Genomic DNA, 22,645 nt, shown 5'->3' with positions numbered 1-22,645 from the left:
CCATTAACCAATGCCTTACGTTAAAATGTTTAAATTGTGCCCAATGAGAGACGTTCCGCTAATAGCCAATCAGATTGCTCTGTAAGGACCAATCCCAGCTTGCTATTCACGGACCAATCAAAAGTGCAGGATTACGAGCCTGCTTTTCAATTAAGGTTGTTAAACTTTATTAAATACGTTTATGTTAGTTCATAACACCCCTCCCCCCTAGGTTCCGTTTGAAGGATGTGGTGATATAGTCGTGTAGATATGCAGGTCGTTTCACCTGCCTGTTTGATTTTCGCTGTTCCACCGGTTTCTGTCTGCAGTCTGATTCCGGTGGAACGCTTTCAAGTCTTTCTGGTACGGTTGGTTCTGTTTTGGTACGGGGGGACTCGGCGTGGCTGCCATTGTTGTTATCCCAGTCCCCAAGAGTTACTTCCAGGTTCCGTGGGCTTGCTTCCCTTGTGGTATTTCCCCGCGGCGAAGCTACCCCGCTCCCTGATTCTTCTTCAGTTGGCGCGCTACGTGGGGTTGGATGCTGGGTTTCCCTGATTACATCATTATCTATTCCGTTTTTGGGCCCCTCAATATCCCCTCCCCCCTCAGTTTGTGAATAAGGGGAGTCGCGGGAAATGGGTGGCAATCTGGAGCGAAGCTGATCTATATGACGTTTCCAAGTTCTCCCGTCATTAGTCTGTAGGCGGTAGGATCTGGGGCCGGTGGGTTGGGTAATGGTTGCAGGGACCCACAATGGGTCGCCGGAGAAAATTTTAGCAAACACCAAGTCACCTACCTTGAATTCGCTGCACTTCCCGCTAGACCCGAAGGGTTTTTCTGGTGAATAAGAAGGATATAGACGGTCAAGGTGGGAGCGAAGTTTTCGTCCCATTAACAGTTCGGCAGGCGTTTTATTCGTGACGCTGTGTGGGGTGATGTGTTGAAGAAGCAGGATCCGGTTCAGCTTGTCGTCGATGTCTCCAGAATCCATTTTTTGTAGTGTTTTTTGATGAATTGTACCATTCGCTCCGCCCTTCCGTTGGCCACAGGGTGGGCCGGCGAGGTTAGCGCATGGCGGATGCCCCAGTCTGCTAGGTACTGTTCAAAAAGCAGAGCAGTAAACTGGGGCCCGTTATCAGAAACTAAAACGTCTGGTAGTCCATGCATTGCGAACAATTTGCTCAGTTTGTTAATGACTGACTCAGTTGTTGTTGTCTTCATTGTATGTATTTCTAGCCAGTTGGAATAGGCATCTACTGTTAGTAGAAAACTGTGTCCTTTGGTGGGTCCCGCAAAATCAATGTGGATGCGGGACCACGGACCCCGAGGGGTTTCCCACTTGGTTGGCGTCGCTTTAGGTGGGGCGTTGCTGACGTCTTGGCACTTCCAGCACGTGGTTACCCAGGCTTTGATTTGTTTGTCGATGCCCGGCCACCACGCGTAGCTCCGTGCGAGAGCTTTCATATGCACGATGCCCGGATGTCCGTCATGCAGTACTTTTAAAACTGTTTGTTGTAGCCTCTCTGGGACGACGACTCTATCTCCCCAGAGAATGCAGCCCTTCTGGGAGAAAAGTTCTGTTTGCCGGTTTTTGAGGCAGCACGAAGTTGTCGTGGAGTTGGTCAGTGGCCATCCTCGTTCGACCCAGCTGAGAACTCGTGCTAAGACAGGATCCCGCTTAGTCTCGATGGTGATGTCTCTTGCCGTGAGTGGCGGCGAGTGCAGCGTTTCAATTTGGAGTGTCGTGAGGGTTGGAGCTGGGTCGTCGACAGCTTCCGGAAGTGGGGAACGGCTTAAAGCGTCAGCGTGGGGAATGGCTTTCCCCGGGCGATGTTGCAGTAAATAATTGTAGGCAGCTAGGAACTCTGACCAGCGAGTCATTCTTGGTGATAATATATAGGGGGTCGGTTTGTCTCCCGCTATAATACCAAGCAATGGTTTGTGGTCCGTAATTATAGTAAATGGTCGTCCATACACGTATTCATGAAAACGCTTTACAGATGATACAACAGCAAGAGCCTCCTTATCGAGTTGGCTATAGTTCCTTTTGGCCCTTGATAATGTACGTGAGAAAAACGCAATAGGTGCTTCATTTCCGTTTGGTAATACATGACTTAAAACTGCTCCTACTCCAAACGGTGAAGCGTCACATGTAATAGTCAAAGGTAAAGTCTCATTATACTACATTAATACAGCGTCGGAAGTTAGTAAGTCTTTCACTTGTTGGAAAGCACGTTCCTCTCGATGTCCCCAGACCCAGGTTGCTCCTTTGTCGAGAAGTCTGTGTAGGGGCTCAGCTACGGTCGCCTTCTGGGGCAAAAAAGATGTTGTAAAAGTTAATGAGCCCCAGGAAGGCTTGGAGGTCTGTTCTATTCTTAGGTGTTGGGGCGTTTTTTATTGCTTTTAGCTTGTTATCAGAGGGATGGATTCCTTGACTATCAAGAAGGTATCCAAGGAACTCCACCCTCTCAGTACACAGTTGACATTTATTTTTTTTAACCTTGAGGCCGGCGTCTTTGAATTTTTGGAGAACCATTCTGAGACGCCTTTCTAAAACTTCTCTATTCGGGGCGGCAATTAACACATCATCAAAATATGGCACGACTCCTTTTATGCCTTGTAAAAGTCTCTCCATTAGGCTGTGAAAAATTCCCGGGGCTACACTCACTCCGAATTGGAGTCTATTGCACTTAAAGGCGCCTCTGTGCATAACAATAGTTTGTGCTTCCGCAGTTTCCGCATCTACGGGTAACTGTTGGTATGCCTGCGCTAAATCCAATTTTGCGAATATTTTCCCGCCACCCAGGGAGTGGAGAAGATGTTGAACCACCGGCACCGGGTAAGCACTCTGTTGAAGTGCATGGTTCAGGGTGGCCCGATAATCCCCACAAATTCTTAATGACCCATCCGGTTTGATGGGTGTTACTATTGGGGTTTCCCAACGGGCGTGGTCGCTTGGTTCTAAAACACCCTGGGCTATTAATTTATCGAGCTGCTCATCGATCTTTGGTTTGAGTGCAAACGGCACCCGACGAGGCTTAAGGCGGATGGGAGCTATTTCTGGATTAAGGCTAAACGATATTGGGGTCCCCTTGTACTTGCCTAGCTCTTCTGAAAAAACGTCCTGGAATTCTTGGACGAGAGACTCCTCCCAGTTGTCGCTCTCAGCTCGGTGAACGCCGGCTACCTCGATCCCGAGCGGAGCGAACCATTGTAGGCCTAACAAACTAGGCCGGTCACGATCGACGACGGTCAGCGGTAGTGATGCGGTACGATGTTTGAAGGAGACTTGGACTTGGCTGCAGCCGATGACTGGAATTCTGTTGCCCTGGTAATCTTTCAGTATGATTCTTTGGGGGCTGAGATCCTGACGACGGATGGAAGGGATTAGCTGTTTGAGGGTCTTCCAGGAAACCATCGAGAGAGACGACCCTGAGTTGACTTCCATCACGCAAGGTTGGTTCTCGATGGCGACCCTTACTCGGATCTTTCTTGCATCTAAGGATGAAGCGTGGCCGATGGTAATGGTTTGGTGTGCCTCTTCTCATCTCGTTGAAGTGGCAGGTGCTTTATTTCTGTAGGAGTGGTTGTTCCATTGGTGGTTCAGGCGATCCCGACTCACAGGAAGGTTTCCTGTGGTCTGGCGGTAGTTATTCTCCCTCTGGATTGGACTGGGTCCTCTCTTGCTTCTACAGACTTTTGCGATGTGGCCTCTCTTTCCACAGGAACGGCAGAGCGCATCGAGGAATTTGCAATCTGATCGCGGGTGGTTTGCCCCACAACCAGCGCATTGACGCAGGAATCTTTGGGTTCATTGTTCTCGTTGGTCGCGTTCGGATCGGAGCCGGTTGACCTCTTCCTCTTCACTATCTGATGGGGATTCGAGGTCCTCATGGTGTGCCGTCATTGAGTGCCTCTCTGGACGAGGCGAGGTATCATTCGCGAGTTTACGGAGCGGTGCGTTGATGCAGCGCATTCGAGCGGCTGACTTCCTGGTTGCTTCTGCTGCAGTAGCGTCTGTGATGGCATTGGCAAGATCGATGTCCCCCTTTGCCATGATCTTGCTCTGCCCCGTGTCGTCATCTAATCCCAGAACTATGCGGTCTCGCAAGGCTTCCTCGAGGTTGGAAAACGCACAGAGGCCACCCAGGTTCCGGAGGTCAGCGATGAAATCTGCAACGCTCTCACCTTTCCGTTGGTCCCTCTGGTAAAACTCGTGTCTTCGAACCAGTGTTGGCACGGCGGGTGCATAGTGGGCTCGTAGGATGGGCGCGAGGGTGTCCCAATCCATTGACTTCACCTCAGCCGGTTTGGCAAGTGCTTTCGCCATCTTAAAAACGGCAGGCCCACAATGGGTTAGAAATACTGCTCGCTTCTTGCCAGTTGTAGCGTCCTTTAAGTTGTTGGTCTCCAGAAACATCTGGAACCGATCCATATATGAGTCCCAGTCTTCGTTAGCTGGGTCAAATGGAGCGGGTGGTATGGCACCGCTGGACATCTTGCCGTTGTAGGTGCTTCTTCAGCCACGTGCTCTGTTCGTTGCTCTGTAGTGTTCAGTCAGCTCTGATGTCTCCACATCCCATCCTCGTCGCCAGTGTTAAGTTCTGGGCATGGGCGCAAGGAACGGAGATGAGGCTGTGAACAGTGAACTTCAACTCTTTATTAACGATCAGAAACAGAGCAAAAACCCTGGGCAGCAACAGCTCTTTTATAGGGCTGGCTGCTGTCCCATTAACCAATGACTTACGTTGAAATGTTTAAATTGTACCCAATGAGAGGCGTTCCGCTAATAGCCAATCAGGTTGCTCCGTAAGGACCAATCCCAGCTCGCTATCCACGGACCAATCAAAAGTGCAGGATTACGAGCCTGCTTTTCTATCAAGGTTGTTAAACTTTATTAAAATACGTTTATGTTTAGTTCATAACAGAAAGGAATAGGAAAAGGAAAGGAAAACAAATAGGAAAAGGAAAGGGAAGGATAGGGAAGGGAAGGAAAAGAACGAAAAGAAAGGAAATAAATAGGAGGAGGAAAGGAAAAGAAAGAAGCAGAAGAGGAAGATGGGAAGGAAGTGAAGTCAATAGATTAAGGGAGGAAAAGAATAAGAAAAGCGAAGGGAAGGAAAGGAAAAAATAGGAGGAGGAAAAGAAAAGGAAGAAGCAGAAGAGGAAGATGGGAAGGAACTGAAGTCAATAGGTGAGGAAGGGAGGAGGAAAAGGAATAGGAAAAAGAATAGGAAAAAGAATAGGAAAAAGAATAGGAAAAGAAGGGAAGGGAAGGAAAGGAAAGGAAAGGAAAGGGAAAGAAGGGAAGGGAAGGGAAGGAAAGGAAAAAGAATAGGGAAAGAAGGGAAGGGAAGGAGGATCCCAGAAGGAACCCCCATGGTTGCAAAAAGACCCCGATAACCTGAAAGAAGACAAGAGAGACAAATATCAAAGGCAAAATCAGGGAGACGCAAAACTCAAGCAGAGCCCCCATTTTGAGGGAAGCCAGGAAATCAGAGGCTCCGAATGAAAGGAGGAAAAAGAGATTTCTTTCCAAAAGAATGGGGAGGGGGGCTGGGGGGGGGGGGTGGATGCCTCCCCGTCCGACCTCCGCGGGCTCCAGTCACCCGGGTCAGCCCGAAACCGCCTAGCCTGAGCGACAGGCGGACCCCTAACCCCTCCCCCATCCCACAAGGCCTCCGTGCCCAGGCCTGCAAGGCCATCCAGACGATCCCCCAGGGCCCAGAAGCCGCTGCCCACCGCTCGGAAGGCTGGGGACAGGACGGGGCCGAGATACCTGCAGGAGCCCCCTGCCTCCTCTCCGAGGGTCACTCCCTGCCCACCCCACCGAGCCAGAGGGGGGGCTGCCTCCAGAACCACCATCCGGGGAGATCGCCTGGTGCCCCTTTTCCAGAGCAGCTCCGCCGCTGAGGAAGAGGCTCCCCCGGGATTCAGCAGCCCCCCCGCCCCTCCCCCTATTATTTAGGGAATTGTGTTTGCGGCTTTTTGTGCTTTTTCCACACAGCAAAACATTTACTATGGAATCCATTATAAGACATGCTGGAGGCTATTGACTTGCATGGATTTCAAAAATTATTTTATTCCTGTATCGTACATCAGGTTCCATTTCTGCAGCGACAGTGCACTGTCTGTGTCGGGTCTTTTTAAAAAATATCCATCATATTTTACGCCCCGATTATGACCATTATTCTCCTCATGGTACAACGGAGCCTCCTTGGAAGAGACTAAGATCGGGCGCCATAATTAGAACCGTTGTTCTCCTCATTCTACCACAGACCCAAAGGAACAAGGAGCGCTGTGATTGGATGAGACGCTCAAAAGAAAAGGCGCCTTTGACCCAGACAGGAGCTGAGAAAGAGCGCGGGGAGGAGGGGCTGAGAGCTCCGGCTCCCCTCATAGAGGAGTGGGGAGGGGTCTTGGAGGGGGAGGGGGCGAGGATTTTGGGGTCCCTGGAGGGGGGGTGGCTGGTCCGGGCCAAGGAAGCGGGGTGGGCAAGGAGAGCGGGGAGAGGCGGGTTGTCTGTCTGGGAGGGCGGGAAGGGGGCGAGGGGCAGAGCGTTTGGGGGAGGGGTCTGGGCAGGGGGGGCCGTGTGGCGGGGAATGAAGGAGAGTGGGAGAGCAGGGGGCCTTGAAGAAAGGGCAGGAACGAGGGGGAATGTGACAGCACCGGGCTGGGGGGACAATGCGCCGCTGAAAGGCCGAAGAGTAGCTGCCGGAGGGAGTGGGCCAAAGGGGCGCTGTTCTCTTCAACGGCTCAGATGGCAGCGCACCTGGAGCCCCCCTGTCCCGCCTTCTCCAAACCCCGCCTTTCCCTTCGCGTTGCCTGATGGTGCCAGAAGTCCACCAGCTCCGAGGCCTCTGCCGCCCCCTACTGGAGTCCCGCTGGAGTGCTGCCTCACCCTTCCCACAGGGGGCGCTCTTCCTCCCCATCTTCCAAGGGGGATCCGGGGTTGCCGGGAAGGGAGAGTGGGAGAGGGAGGGAGGGAGAGACCGAGAAAAAAAGAAAATAGATTGAGCAACCTGTGAGTTAGCCAAGTCTTGGTGCAGGGCTTTAACCCCTCACAAAAGGGAAGAAGGGAGACCAGCATTTTCCAAAGTTGGAAGTTGAAGATGAAGGGACTTTAATTCCCAGAATTCCCTGCCCAGCATGAGGAAGTCCATGCACTGTTGGGAGGGGAACTCTGGGGTTGAAGTCCATTCCTCCTCAAGTTTGAAAAACTCGGATGCAGACCAGCCCCTCTCCACGTCCTGCCTCCATTTTGGGGAAGAACAAAGACCCCTGAAGAGACCCTCAGTCATTGGCTAGCTTGCAGAATGCAGGAACCCTGGTTTCTTATGGCCATCAGAAGTGAAACAACCTCTCCCCCAGGCCCCCTCCCTCCCTGCCCTCACTAGGGAGGGGGCGGACCCCCTGCAGACCCCCTGGCACTGCAGGACCCCTGTGTGCCCCTCCTCACAGCACAGCCCCCTGCCAAACCCTCTCCGAATCCAGCCCGTTGGAGGCCGCTTGACCAGCGAGGAAGAAGCCAGGCCCAGAGAGGCCCCTCGGCCTCGCCCAGCTGGGCGGGAAGGTTGCCCGGAAGCCCCCAGGGGAAGCTGCTCAGAAGCGGTTGCCATTGCCTCTTTCCCAGGGCTCCAGAGAGCGGCTGGTCCAGAGCCTCCTAGCTGGCTTGGCACCCCAGGCAGGACTGGAACTCAGGGCCCCCTGGGATTGAACTACCACCCCACCTGACTGACTCTTGTGAGATCCACACGACCCACTGAACCCGGTCTCTTCCCCAGTGGCTGCATTCACACCTGCACCTTTTAACTGTGATGACCCAAAGGCAACCCAGTCAGATAATCAGTAGGAGTCCCTTTATTAGCTCCAACTTTGCCCCCAATGTCGTGGTTACCTTCTGGGCTGGAGGAAAACTCTCCCAGGAACAGCCTTGGGCTGCAGAGAATCAAGACCAAAACGTGGTCAACAAACACTGTAACTAGAAGTCCAATCAAGGCAAGAGGAGGTCATTAGTTCGGCAGGGCAGGAGAAGGAATTCCAGACTTGAAGGCATGGCAATAACTCAACACGGTTGGGAAGATGCCAGGAACACAGATAAGCAAAGTCAACACAAGGTAAACTCACATTTGCTCCCAGCAGACACCGCACTCAGCTTGCATCTCTTTTAAACTCTCTTCCCAATGGGGTGAGCCTGTGGTGCCGGTGCCTCGAATGCCCCCTGCCACCTCTTAGCATCCCCAAGGGGGCCGTCAGAGGGGCACTAAGAGGCAGCAGGGGGGCGTTCAAGGTACCAGCCCTGCAGGCTCACCCCATTGACTGTTGCACCACTCCAGAGCTGGTGCCTCGAAGGCGGCTTTGCTCTAATTTCCCAATGTGCTGCCATATTCGAGGCGCCGGTTTCGGAGTAGTGCAACAGTCAATGGGGTGAGCCTGTGGGGCCGGCACCTCAAACACCCCCCTGCCATCTCTTAGTGGCAGGAGGATGCTGCAACGGCCATAAGGGTCATAAGTCACTTGGTTCAGTGCCGCTGTAGCTTCTCATGGTTGTAAGTCGAGGACTGCCTCTTTCATGAAACGATCGGTTCCTCTGGATCGAAACAAAAGCTCCCTTCCTCCACCTGAATGAATTCGCCTCAAGAAAGGTGGGGAACCTCTCGCACCGTCTCCAAGATTTTAGGGCCTCCCCAGACGAGCATTAAATCCCATCCTGAACTCTGGATCGCTTTCGCTTGCTTGTTCTTGCCCAGCCACCTGGGGCCTGAGACCGTGTGGCTCCAGGTGTTTCTCTGGATACACCTCAGGCTCCTTCGCCCTCTCACTTTCTTCCCCTTCTCAGTTAAGGTGGCTGACATGCTGGAAAGCCAAACACGGTCCCTGGCAGGTTCATCTCAACGGAAAAGGACTTTTCCCGCAACCAGTTTACCTCTAACACAGGAGAATTGTAGATCTTCTGAGAATGGGATGAAAAGAGAGAGTCTGCTTTGCAAGAGTGGAACCTCCCACTCCAATGTTGTCCTCTCTGTAGCCTGGTGACTTGTCTTGGGAATGGGGAAGACTCCTCTGGCTGCCATTTTGAGAGGGTGCCCACAGCAGATCCCCTCCCCCAGATTCAAATGGGCCCCTAGCCTCAAAAGGTTGCCTCAATCGGGGTCTCCCTTTCCTCGCCTTCCTTCTGATGTGCGACTCACATGGAGCTTTGCTTTTTCTGTCTCCCAAGTGCAAAGACCTGATGAGCCCAGTGAAGAAGTCCCTCAAGCATCTGGATGAGCCAGAAAAAAAAGCCATTAGAGAGGAAGAGCAGCTGGAGCAAAGTCGGAGTTGCCTGCTCAAGGTAGGAGACCACATGGCTGAATGTTTGAAAATCCACCCTGAACAGGAAGTTCTTGAAGAATGGAGATGGTGATTTGCCTGCCCACCAATTCTGCAATCTCCCTCTCTTCCTCCCCCCCCCTCTTGTCCAGATGTTGCAGTCAGATTTGCGAGTCAGGAGTCTTTTTGAGTTTGGAGGTCTAGGGGAAGAAGAGGCAGAACCTGGGGATGGAGTTAAAAGAGGAATTGCCTAGAATCTCTACATAGCCACAAGCAAACAGTCCAACTCCCCTTGAATACCTGCTGCAATGCCTCAAATGAGATGCCGTCTCCAATTATTGAATTCCCCTGTGTGGAAATATGTTGTTAAATATGAGTGTTAAAAACAAAATCCACATTTTAGTCCAAACCCCTAGAAAACCACAATACCGGCATTTGCAGTAGTCAAGAAAAGTAGCAGACTGGTCATGCCATGCTTGCATCAAACTCTGCAGACTTTATCTTGGGAGTCTTCATCACTCAAGTTTGAAGTAAGACATTTTTGTGTAAGAGGGAACTTTTGGGCCCCAGAAGAAAGCATCTCTCCATCACTGCTTCTTTGGGGCATCTCTTTCCTCCGGCATGAAAAGTCTGGGCTTCTGGCCCAGCTCCTAAAAAGAGAAAATTACAATAGCTGTTCACCTCCTTTCTATGGGTATTTGCCTCCAAGTTTACTGAATTTAACACCAAGAAAGTACATAAGTTGTACAAGATGACTAGCAAAAAGCAAGCCCGGGAACAGAAGGTAAGAACAGAGGTGTGTGTGTGTGTGTGTGTGTGTGTGTGTGTGTGTGTGTGTGTGGTAGAATGAAAGGGATACAAATATAAATAAAGAGAAGGAAGGAAAGGGAACATTTTGTGCAAAAGAAAACCTCAGGAACGAGAGGAATTCTGGTTGAGACTTTTAGGTGGGACTGTGCTCTTTCTTTCTTTCTTTCTTTCTTTCTTTCTTTCTTTCTTTCTTTCTTTCTTTCTTTCTTTCTTTCTTTCTTTCTTTCTTTCTTTCTTTCTTTCTTTCTTTCTTTCTTTCTTTCTTTCTTTCTTTCTTTCTTTCCTTTTTGCTCCTGGCTCTGCCATTGCTGTGTTAAGAGCCAGGCATTGGGTTGTAGAAGAGAGGAGGAGAAATCCTATCTTTAGGAGAGGGAAGACTGTCAATGCTCAGGTTGGGGATCAAAGCCGTGGAGTCTTCTGGACAATCCTTGATGGGATTGGAATTCTCGATGAGTCTCCAGCTCCTTTTGCTGGACTTGGCCCTTTATTAACCAATCAGGATAGAGCTGGAAGGGGCCTTGGAGGTCTTCTAGTCCAACCCCCTGCTCAAGCAGGAGACCCTATAGCCGAGGTGGGATTCTACTGGTTCGGACTGGTTCTATAGAACTGGTTGTTATGATTCTGCACAGTTCGGAGAGCCGGCAAATCGTGCCCCTGGCTGGCCCCGCCCCTCTCCACCCTCCTCTCCCAGTCAGTCCTTATTGCGCCTGCCCGACCGCACTGACTGCGTCCTTCCCCACCCAGTAAATCCTGAAGGAATCTTTTCAGGTTCTTTTTCCCTTCCCGATGATCAGCTGTGCCGGGATCCCCCTCGCTGTCTTACTGCTTTGCCCAGGATGTTTCCGTGAGGCCCAGGAGGCAAAAGGGGGTGTGGGATGTGTATGTATGCTGCGCGCCCCTCCCTGTGCTCCGTTTTGTGCCTTCTTGGGCCCCAGGGAAGACTTCTGGGAGCAAAAATGCCCCCCAGGAGGCATCCCTGAGGTCCAGGAGGCCCAAAAACAAGGGGGGTGCTGAAAAAAAGAAGAAGCCACGCCCACCCAGCCACACCCACATTTGAATCCCACCCCTGCCCTATACCATGTCAGACAAGTGGTTGTCCAATCTCCCTTCATGGACTTACACCCTCTTCTTCTTCAAGTTGCCTGCTGAATGCAACTGTGGGGGTCCCTGGGGTGACAAAAGGGGCTGGCCTAGCAAACATTGATGATGAAGACATTTTGGGCCACAAATGAAGAGGTGGGCGGAAGAAAGCCTGAAAGCTTTCACTTTTCTTTCTGTTTGTTTGTTTTCATCCTTTCTTCTAGAAAAGGCCCTCCAATATTCTCCAGTCATCTCTCTCCTCCCCAGCTCTGGTAAATAAGACCGAAATCATTGTTACTGTTGGCCTTTTGAATTTTCTGATAATGTTTTCAGAAGAAGAAGGAAGAGGCAAAGAGTGGCAAGCGGCTTCGTCCAGAAACTCCTGTGCCCAGTTGAGTTATTGCGATATCTCCTGTCCCCTATGGCCCTTTGCTCAAAAGCTGCAGCAGCCATCTCCTCACCCTTCCCAGATGCATGGACATCCAGAAGAGAACTACCCACAGCCAAAGAGAAGGCATTGAAGCCAAGCAGGTGAGTGGTTATCAGGCCCGGCCCAGCTTGGACCTTCAGGAAAGAAAGACTCATCTCCATTTGCAGTCAAGTTGCATCTAGTAAAAGGTATGCTTTCACTAAAGTCAAGTGGTCACAGCGAAAGCAAAGCTACATCTGAGGATTCCTGCATAAACCTGGTAATCTTCCCTTTTTTCTCCCTGGCCATCTACAATCATGTCCCCTGAAGGCCAATCATGCAGATAAGGAAGAAAAGTATTTATTTAAAAATATTTTAGGGAGGAAGCAGGGGAATCCCATCTCTTTCCTCACTCACGCCAGACCAACGCAACACTCTTGTATCATAACAAGCAAACATCTGCATCCAGTGGCTACACCATTACATCTCCTTGCTGAATGGGCATTGTCCAACATGAAACTGGGATGAAAAGGGCAGAGTTGGACCATGAAAATTAAGCAAATGAACTTGGATTGTTCTTGGTATAAACAAGTGATGGATTTTTCCAAGAAGTTCTAGCTTTGTGGTCTTTGGAGCCATCCAAGGAATAAGGCGGAAAGACAAGAGGCAGCTGATAGAAAAAAAGCAAAAGGGCCTAGAATGGCAAAATGAACATGTGTGAGATTTAGTATGTGTTCAACTTACTGCACATTCCAAAAAGATAAAATAAGAGTGGACCGACGATCAGATTGATGTCCATGCTTGAAGCATAGAAAAACAAGGCTTTGTGTATATCTGGATGCCCTTCGGGTGTTGTGATGGTCAGATAGGGCTCACAGTTTAGGAGCAGACTGAGCTCACTTTCAAAGGTTCCCCTAAAACTTGCGTGTTGTCAATATACACAGCAAACACACCCACACAATATGTCCCATTCCCAAGAATGGGGACAGACCCACCATGGTGCACTCAAATTTGAAAATAAGGAGAAGATTGCCTAGAATTACAAAGAGTTTAAAAACTTCCAAAAAATATATTTGAAAAGGATTTGTGATTACTTTAACCCCAGAAAGAGAAAGTGAAGAAGAAGAAGGTATCTAAAAGAAATAGTCTGTTTGGATTGTTTGGTGACTTTGGAATCTTTGGAAATTACTTCTGATTAAATCATCTGGGTGGTTGTTTGGAAAAACGTTTTCTCTACATAATGGCATCATCTATGGATGAATTGGAACTTATATATCAAAAATTTGAAAGAGAAAAACAAGGAGGGGAAGATGGTCTTGACACTATTTTTCAATACTTGGAAATGGCGGTTTATACTTATGTGAAGCAGAATGAGGATGATGGGGACAAAGAAGAAGGAGAAGCCATCTTTGATGAACAAATTATTTTGACTGGAGAAGAGAAAAAGCAAGAGAAAAGGGGGAAAAGGTCTTTAAGATCTGGAAAAATAGCCCAAAAAGAGAAGAATAAGGTGAAAAGGGGACATTATGTTAAGAAACAACAGAAAGGGGGAAAGCAGAATAAAAGGGAGGTGGAGAGACAAGGGGTTAAAGAGGATAAGGAGAAGAAGAAACAAGAAAGAAAGGAAGGGATGAGAAGTTCTAATGGTGGGGAGCAAGATGTTAAGAAGCAATTTTTTTTAGAGATAATGGATAAGCTTTATGGTTAAAGGGATTCTAGAAAGGTACATAAGACTGCATTTTTATACTTGTATTTAGAAGTAAACATAGAAAATTATAAACAATATGTAACCTAAAATGTGATAAAATATTTAACATAAATTAGTGAAATTTTTGGTTAAGAAAAGGGAGTACTGTAAAGAAACATGATTCAAGATTGTGATGTGGGGGGGGGGGGGTAATAATCTTTGAAAAGCATAAGTGTTCCCACAAAGGCATGATATTTAATTGAAATGGATAAAATGTTTAAGATATAAATGATTGTTAATATTAATGATCAGAATATGGTATACTAGCAAAATTTCTTGTGAAATGAGAATTGAAGGAGAAGAAGGAGGTACTTTTTAATGAAATAATGAGCTATAATATATGATGAGGGATATAATATATAACTATGGAAAATAGGGCTCCCATAAAAGTATGTGATTTAATTGAAAAGTAATGATTTAAATGTTTAAGATATGAATGAATATTAATACTAATGAATAGATTTGTATTATTTTTGATAATATAGTATAATTTTAGAATGTACCAGACAGAATCCCAATATATGTTACGTGTTTTATATTAAGTATTATAAATGTAGGGGAAAGAGATAAAGGCATCATACTCCATATAGTGTACAGGAGAAGTTTTTTCTTTTTTTTAAAGAAGGAAAATAAAGGGCTGGCTGGAATAGAACAGACAAAGAATAATAAATATTATGATATGAATTGAGAGGGATAAATATAATAAAATAAAATTGAGAATTTAAGGGAGAGGAGAAGACATATAGAAAACTAAAAATGTTAATAAGATATGAAATGGTATGTAAAATGAATATGAATTTGAATTTGTGTCTGTACCAAGAGTTTTAACCCGGGACTAATCAACTTTCAGATAAGAGATTTTTTATGCTTTTATGTTTTGTTATATGTGTATCTATGTATTGTTTGTCTTGAAAATAAAACTTGTTTTTTTTTTTTTTTTAAAAAAGGTGCATCCTGTAAAATGGCGTTTCCAGAACCTCCCATCTCCGCCTTCATTCCTCAAATGAAACAATGGCATTGTTTATGGAGCCTACCCATCTTCTGGGAAACGCACAGCCTAATTTTTTGCATGAATTGCCGGTCAATTTGAGTGAGCTTCCTGACAATAATTGATTTAGGACTTGTTGGTTGTATTGGCCAATATTCGGGAGGCTTTGAGTTCTAATCCTCCCTCAGGCAGGAAAACTTCCTGGGGGACTTTGAGCGGATCACCAGGAGACTTTTGAATTCTACTCCCGCCTTAACTCTTATTGAATTTGGGATGGGAAATTTGGAAACATTTTCTCAGATTAATGTGAGATACTAAAATTGGAGATTCCTAGAGTGTGAGATGGCTGAGTGTCCAATGTTGTGGGTAGTGATGGAGGAAAGTGAAATTGTGGGATAATCGCTGTGGTGGGGATCATTTTTTTTTACTACTGGTTCTGTGGGCATGGCTTTGTGGGCGGGGCTTTGTGGGCGTGGCAGTGGAAAGTTACTTCAAAAGCCCATTCCTTCCTCTCCCGACTAACCTTCTTTCCAGCTCCGTTCTCTTGTGCAGGACAACCAATCCAGCCGATCAGCTGGGACTCAGTGGGAGGCAGAGAAGAGATGGGGGCAAGGCCAGTCAGAGGCGGTATTTGCCACTTCTCCGAACCACTCAAAACTTCCACTACCAGTTCTCCACAACTGGTCAAAACCTACTGAATTCCACCTCTGGATAAATGCCTCTTCCATGTGGCACAAAGCCACAAGTCTCAGCCTTCTTCTATTGCTTGTGCAAGAACCAGAGGGATTTGTGTGAACCTTAGACTGACCTTCTTCTGATCCAACAGAGCTTTTCTTATCTCCTTAAAATGGAATTTGCAAAGGGATCCTATTCACAGTTAGGAGCCTTTATGAGACATAAAAATTGATTCCCAATTGATCAGCAATCTCTGTGGCTGGAGAGCAGAGCAGCTTCCATGGGTGCCTCTTCCTAGAAACCTAAAAGTCCCTCCCACTTATTCAGCCCCTTCTTGTACCTGGATGAACATTATGCAGCATTGGAGGTTTGTGACCTGGTCAATGATGCGGCTGCCTTGAGACAAGATCCCTGCAACTTCCTCCTGGGAAGAGTCCCAAGGTCCCCTTTCTCTGGACATCTTCTCCAGCCCTTCACAGACGAGACAGGCTTAGAGGAGGAGCAGAGAAATGCTTTAGGTACAAATTGTAGAGTGGAAAATTAAAGAGCCTGAAAACGGCTATTTTATTTCTCTGGTTGATGAAAGAAAAAAAAATATACAGTGGAAATTTCTTTACACGCTTCATTTTTTTATTTCCTTTTTTTTTTTGCTGTGAAGTACATACCAAAATAAAAACAATCCCAAACTGAAATCCCAGACAGCTGTTCTGCTGAAATCTTTCTGCAAAGGAGGTTTTATCAGGAAATCAAGAAAGACTCATAAGAGGGATGAAGATTTCCCTCCTCAGCTGAGAGCCAGTCAAACATGGCATTTCACATCATTCTGGCTTTTTTAGGGAGAGGATCAGGCAACCAGGCTGGTGTTTGGTTCCCACAGCTTCCTCCTGACCTCTTTTCCTACACATTCTCTCACCACCCACCCATATATTTAGCTGCTGTCAGTGGGAACAAGTGCGTCAATCATTTTTTATAAGGTATCATGTTCAGTAGCTGTTGCTGAACAGCTGAATTCCCATGAATTTTACAGTGGTCTCTTTAGCAATATTTATTGAGATGGGAGGGAACTGCAAGAATTCCAGTTGTTCAACAATTCCCCATTTTGTAACATACAGATATCATTTTCTTTGACTCCTGCATACTATCAAAATGGAAATCAAATAAAAGAAACATGAACAATTCTTCCACTATCATAATGATGTTATATCTCATGTTTTTACATTTGTTCTGGCTGTGAGATGCTCCTTTGTGTTCAGCTCTGGCCTCAGAAGGATAATGTAGCACTTGGGGATGAAGATGCAGACCAGCAGACCAGCACTGGAGGCCAGGATGGAGAAGACCTGCACAGCCACCATGTGTTTCCCTTTGGTGCTCAGGTAGGTGGGCACAAAAGTCACCCAGACACTGCAGAAGACCAGCATGCTGAAGGTGATCAACTTGGCTTCGTTGAAGGCCCCAGGCAGATTCCTGGCCAGGAAAGCCACCGTGAAGCAGACGGCAGCCAGGAAGCCCATGTAGCTGAGGGTGATGTAGAACATGACAACGGCCCCTTGGTTGCATTGCAGGATGATCTCTCCAGGCTGGGAGAGGAGGTCAGAGTCAGGGGAGGGGGGAGAAACTCCCAGCCAGATGGAGCAGATGATAACTTGGACACCAGAAGAAGACAGGATGATGGAGTTGGCCAAGCTCTTCCCCAACCATCTCTTTGCTCGGTTTCCTGGTTTTGTGGCCAGGAAAGCCAGCACCACCATGATGGTTTTGGCCAAGAGAGAAGAAACGGCAACTGAGAAGATGATGCTGAAAACCGTTTGTCGGAGAAGGCAGGTGGCTTTCCTTGGTTGACCAATGAAGAGAGAAGGAGACAAGAAGCAAAGCAGGAGGGAGACCAGGAGGATGTAGGAGAGGTCCCGGTTGTTGGCTTTGACAAGGGGAGTTTCTCGGTATTTAATGAAGACGATTAAAACAAGGCCTGTGGTTAGGAACAAGAATAGGGCAAAAGAAACCAGGATGATGCCCAGAAGTTCTTCATAAGACAGGAAGGTTATAACTTTGGGGATACATTGGACTCTTTCTTTATTTGGGTATTTATCATCCGGACATTTGGTGCATTTTTCTGTATCTGAGAAAAAAAACAACAACCCCATATTTCTTTGTCCTTTGCATTTCAAGATATATTATACATTCTTTGGGAACAAGTGATTATCAGGAGCATTTTCCCAGGATGGATTTCTTAATATCTCCAGAGACAAAAAATAAGTCTTATCACTTTTTAAAAAATATAGCTACAGTATATTTTTGATAGGCTATGAAATTGAGGGAAGCTTTGGACTTGAAAGATTTCCTTTGTAATGTTCAGAATATTGATAGGAACCTCCATTACTAAAGGAAAATAATGAATCAATTAATCTTTCTAGAGAAACTTACGTGCAAGATGGCAATTCTTGTCATACTTGCCTAAGAGGTGGCTGGCAGATCAAGTGACTGTTGCAAATAATTTGGAATGGCCATTGGAGCAGTGGTGATACGGGTGCAGACACATACAGGCATAACTATCCATGCCACCACATTGTGTATCTCGTACATCAGCAACACCTTTTCAGTGTTCCTCAAAGGGAACCCATGTAGACTGCATTGCAATCCTCCTTTCAGGAGGTGGACCTAAAACAATTCCTCGTGTTTCAAGGAACTCAGGTGTTCCTAGAGAAGTAAATGTGGAAGGAAGGACACATCCAAGCTAAAAAGAAGAAATATTTTCTCTGGCAGTATTAAAGCCTGCCCAATCTGCCACAGCCACTTCTCTCTATCCAGCCCTTCCTTCACAGTCTTTTTGCTCTTCTGTTTAGATAAAAAATGGGGCATTTTGGAAATAAACCAGAAACCAATTCAGCTTCAAAGTGTTTTTTTAATTCACACTTTCATGACAATTCTCTCGATGGATCCAGTTCCACCAGGCCTTCCTTTCCTCTGGTGTCACCCACCTTTCTGAGTGGAGAAGGTCCCCTCCGGACAAGGAACACAGTCGTAGCAGCAAACTGGCTCTCCTTCTCGAGCCCTCTTGACAAATCCAGGATGACAACTTTCCACACATTCAGATTGAGGAAAGGACTGAGCAGAAAAAAATAAGATTGCAAAGGAAATATGTGGAAAATGGAGGTAAAAATGGATATTAGACAAGTTACTAGCCTCTGGTCTTCACTTAAGTAAGCAAAATCTCTCACTATTTCCAAATGGTTGGAGATATAACTTCTGGAAGATTCTTCCATTAGTTCCTCACTTTTGCTTTTGGCATCTCACATTGCCAAAAAAAAAGGACTTTATTAAATAGAAAAGTCTGGAGAGATGGAACCAGGGGTGAGATTCTACTGGTTCTGTCCAGTTCTATAGAACCGGTTGTTATGATTCTGCGCAGTTCAGAGAACCGGCAAATTGCACCACTGACTGGCCCCGCCCCTCTCTGCCCGCCCTCCCCTCCGCTCCAGTCAGTCCTTATCGTGCATGCGTGGCATCGCCTGCAGCCTGCTTTTGCCCACTCGCCAGTCCAGCCATTGCTGCATGCCTTCCGCTGTGGCCCTGCCTGATCTCCCTGGGTGAGTGAGGCTCTGCAAGCTCTTGGGCCCAGTCACCTACCTGCCACTGCCGGTCACCTTTACCCCCCCCCACCCCACTTGCCTTTTGCTGCCACCACCCGCCGCCCTCACCCCCAGCAGGTAAGGCCCAGTATCTGTGGTGAATCCAGGCGGGGGGCGAGATGCAGACTGGTGGGGACCCGAGCTACATTTCGCTGTACTGGAAGACATGTGGAGAGGCTCGTGTCTCCTACTGCTGGGAGAGCAAGAGAGTCTTTCCGGCACAGCTCCGGGCAGCAGAGAGAAACTGGATTCAAGCGGCTGCTTCTCTGCCGCCCAGAGCGCCCATTTCCCTATTGGAGAGGAAGTTGCAAACTTTTCGCTGTGCCGGGAAAGACTCTCTTGCTTTCCCAGCAGCAGGAGAACATGAGCCTCTCCACATGTCCTCCGGTACAGTGAAATTTAGCTGGGATTCACCGCAGGTGCTGGGCCTTACCTGCTGGGGGTTAGGGGTCCAGGTGGCAGCGGCAAAAGGCAAGTGGGGTGGGGGGGTAAAGGTGACCGGCAGCCCGGTCGTACCCATGTCGGCAACAGGTGTCGTCATTTCGAAGTTGAGGGAGAATGTGGAGAAAGAGATGGAGAGTCCTGTAGTGGTCGGCACAGGAGCGCCGTTGAGAAGTGGGGAAGTGGCCTTCTGGTGGTCCAACCTGGTGTTCAGGCTGGAGGCGAGCCACAGGAAGTCAGAGCAGTGAGGGAAAGGGGAACTGCCAGGGGGAGCTACCCTCTCCGTGCCGAATTGAGACCATTTGGGGTAGTCCTAGGAATTGGGTGAGTCGAGGCGCAGCTCCTTGCCTTCTTAGCTCAGGGAATGGGGGAGGTCTACCTGAGTGACTCCTCCGGTGTCTTCACCAGATTATTTGGACACTTACAAGCAAGCACAGCTAAAGGCACTGCTGTCACATGTCAGCCCAGACCTCACGCCTGGCTCCGTAAAGCCAACACCAAAGAAGTGGGCGATCAGGTGAACCTGTGGTGCAATGCTCACTCGGATCTCGGCCGCTCCAGGTCATCCAACCTCAAAGCCCTTTAGGAGCCGCCGTTCCCAGGTTTCTACTCGCCTGTGCTTGGTCGCCTCCTCTTCACCTTGCTGAAGCGGCTGGCCCTGCCCATCCCTCGCCTGGCCTAAGAAGGTGAGGGTGACGGCGGGGGATAGTGAAGCGGCCGGGTCCCTATCTTCCTGATTCTCTCTCCCACTCTGTATGTGTGTGTCTCCCCTGAAAGCCGTGGCATGGCCAAGCCAGCAAGCTCTCCTTGGCGCTCTTCGCTACTTCCTTCATTTCTTCTTTTTGGAATGCAGACTGGCTGAACAATGATCGCCAGGCCGCGGTGGAAGCATCCCTTCGGGCGACCCTTCTCCTCCTCCTCCTCCTCCTCTCATAACCGGCCATTGTGGCAGGGCTGGGAGGGTGCATGCACACGGGAGATGCTCCTCAAGCAAATGCCAAAGCACAGCAAAACCAAGTACGGGGCGGGTGGATGCTCACTTGAGGAGCGAGCATCTCCCCACACAACTGCACCCTCCTGATCCATCCACAGCTGCCGGGTGCAAGAGGAGGAGGAAGAGGAGGAGGAGGAGGGTCACCCGAATGGACGCTTCCACCTCAGTCTGGCAATCGTTGTTTAGCCAGTCTGGATTCAAAAAGAAGAAATGAAAGAAGTAGCGAAGAGCGCCAAGGAGAGCTTGCTGGCTTGGCCATGCGCGAGAGAGACACACACACACACATTCACAGATACACAACACACACACACAGAGTGGGGGAGAGAGAGGGGAAGATAGGGACCCGGCCACTTCGCTATCCCCCACCGTCACCCTTACCTTCTCGCACTGCTCCATTTTGTGAACCACCTATGGTTTAGTATCTCCTTCAAACTGGTGAGAATCCCACAAGGGCTGGGGAATGTGTCACTAAGAGCTTCAGGTTTGTTTGCTCCTTGTGCCCAAAATAGCAAAGAAAAAAAGGGAATTCTGTTGACCAGGGCCTGAATTCAGATGAATTTGAATCATGATTGGGTGGAGGTCCTTTTGGTCCCATTGGGAGAGAAGCTTCGTCCTGCTTGGGGAAAAGTGTCCCCTGAAAGGGCCGGTTCATAGTTGGGGAGGTTCTTAAAGAGACCAGACCTGGTCAGACTTATCCATGCCTCTCTTTTACACACACACACACACACACACACACACACACACAACACAAAGGGGAGGAGGGAAGACAGGGAAAGAGGCAGAATGAGAGAGAGATACAGAGAGATACAGAGAGGGGAAAGAGAGAAAAGAGAGGAAGAGAGAAATAGAGGGAATGAGAGAAGAGGAAGAGAGAGACAAGAAAGGAAAGAGAAAGAAAGAAATAAAAGAGAAAGGAAGCAAAAGGAGGAAAATGGATAGACAAAGAAAGGGAGAGATGGAAGGAGGGGACAAAGAAAGAAAAAGAAAGAAAGAGATGGAGGGAGGAGAAAAAGTGAATGAGATATATGGATGGATAGATAAATACATGGAAGGAGGGAGGGAGAGAGAGAGAAAAAAAGGAGAGGAAGGAAGGACACAAACCCTGGCTTCAGAAGACTATTTGCAGCAGCACAGCAATCTAGGGCTGGCCTGCAAGGGATCTCGGAGGTCATCTAGTCCAACCCCCTGCTCCAGCAGGAGATCCTTACAGAATCAAAGAATAGCAGGGTCAGAAGGCTGTGTGCGTGTGTGTGTTTGTGTGTTTGTGTTTATGGTTGTCAAAACTCCAAAACCAGGTCAAGGAGCTCTGGGGAGATCAGTCATAAATTAGAACACTTGCTAAGCAACTGGCCATTAAGCGAGGACCACTTGTATTTGGTTTGCCAGTCACATGGCCACCTGGCCATGCCCATCTGGTCACGTGACCATCAAGCCACACCCACAAATTAAGCCACGCCCACAGAACCGGTTGTTACAAAATTTGAATCCCACCCCTGGATGGAACTGAGAAAAGATTTCAGCATTAAGTGATAACCAGCCGGTTCCTTCTCATGACCCCATTAACACGCATTTCTCCCCTCTTCTCACACCCATAATTTTAAGGTGTGATATCAGAACAATCTTGATAATTTCAGGTGAACTGAAAGCCTTGGAGCTGCTTCCTAGGAGCAGAAGGCCCATTGCTCCATCCCAGGGAGGGTGAAAGGGAGGCATGGAGAGTTCTGGCCAGGTCCGGCCTCCTTAAGAGCCTCCCAGATTATGGAGCTGCCCCTTCAGGGGACACTTTTCCCCAAGCAGGACGAGAAGAAGCTTCTTTCCCCCAATGGGGCCAAAAGGACCTCCGTCCACTCACGATTCAATCCCATCCGATACGGTCCAAGCCTGGATTCAGGCCCCGGTCAGCAGAATTGCCGCCTTCGTTGCTCTTCTGGGCACAAGGAGCAAACCACCAGAAGCTACTAGGGACACATTCCCCAGCCCTTGTGGGATTCTCACCCGTTTGATGGAGACCCTTAATTGTATGTGGTCCACAAAATGGAACAATATGAGCCTCCCAAGCAGCCTAAGGGAAAAATCCAGTTTCTCCTGCCCAGATTCAATTCTCGGTGAAGGTCAACCACCTTTGGGGAATAGCATCAGCCCTCTTGAAATGGGACCTCAGGCTTTGGAAAATGGAGAGAAGACACCAAACTTTCTCCTACCTTGTTGAGCAACTTTAGCCGTGAAAGAACATTTTTCTGATATAAAGTCTCTGTCTTTAAAATACGCCACAGTCTCTCTCCTGGGATCATCCCTGGGAAGAACCAAGAAGCCCCAAATGAGCAGATCTGCTGCTACCTCTCCATTTGGGTCCATGTACAATTCAATTCCGAAATATTGACAAACTCATTCTTCTCCAGGAAAGGATGGAACTAGAATGGGAACATGCAGCAATTTTAAAAGCAGAAAACTTTGTTTCTTATCCCAGACGCTTTTTCAATATTTAATCTTTCTTCTGTAGTTGTCTAATTTACAGACATGCTTCATTAGGAAAATGGGTGTTACCACTATCTTACAAGTGAAGGGAAAAAGTTCACAAAAATTT

At 48.2% G+C, this 22,645-nt stretch overlaps 1 protein-coding gene and 1 long non-coding RNA gene across 6 annotated transcripts in view; one reads left to right on the top strand and one right to left on the bottom strand.

The window, feature by feature from the left end:
• Positions 1-4,564: 4,564 nt before the first annotated feature.
• LOC148128602 (vomeronasal type-2 receptor 26-like) overlaps positions 4,565-22,645 on the bottom strand; it is a 25,816-nt gene continuing 7,735 nt past the window's right edge. The window contains exons 5-7 of one of the 5 annotated variants that reach the window (XM_087948749.1): positions 22,263-22,472; positions 17,976-18,102; positions 16,022-17,116 (exon numbers count right to left, since the gene is read on the bottom strand). In XM_087948749.1, the coding sequence (XP_087804875.1) occupies positions 16,206-17,116; positions 17,976-18,102; positions 22,263-22,352 (1,128 nt within the window). In that variant the 5' untranslated portion in view covers positions 22,353-22,472 and the 3' untranslated portion in view covers positions 16,022-16,205. Of the gene's footprint in view, positions 4,584-9,926; positions 9,942-16,021; positions 17,117-17,975; positions 18,103-22,262; positions 22,473-22,645 lie in introns of those variants that run through there. The other 4 variants (XR_015746238.1, XM_087948748.1, XR_015746239.1 and 1 more) reach the window with 4 other exon arrangements.
• LOC148128603 (uncharacterized) lies at positions 6,828-12,095 on the top strand. Its single transcript, XR_015746240.1, has 3 exons — positions 6,828-8,096; positions 9,200-9,313; positions 11,406-12,095. It is a non-coding gene; the product is annotated as an uncharacterized LOC148128603 (long non-coding RNA).

The sequence above is a fragment of the Notechis scutatus genome, unplaced genomic scaffold (assembly GCF_049901735.1).
Source record: "Notechis scutatus isolate UNSWTSFEM ecotype Mainland unplaced genomic scaffold, rNotScu1.2 NSCUSCF113, whole genome shotgun sequence".
Taxonomy (NCBI): Eukaryota; Metazoa; Chordata; class Lepidosauria; order Squamata; family Elapidae; genus Notechis; species Notechis scutatus.
Note: the sequence above shows the minus strand (reverse complement) of the source record. Positions and strands in the feature narration are given on the sequence as shown.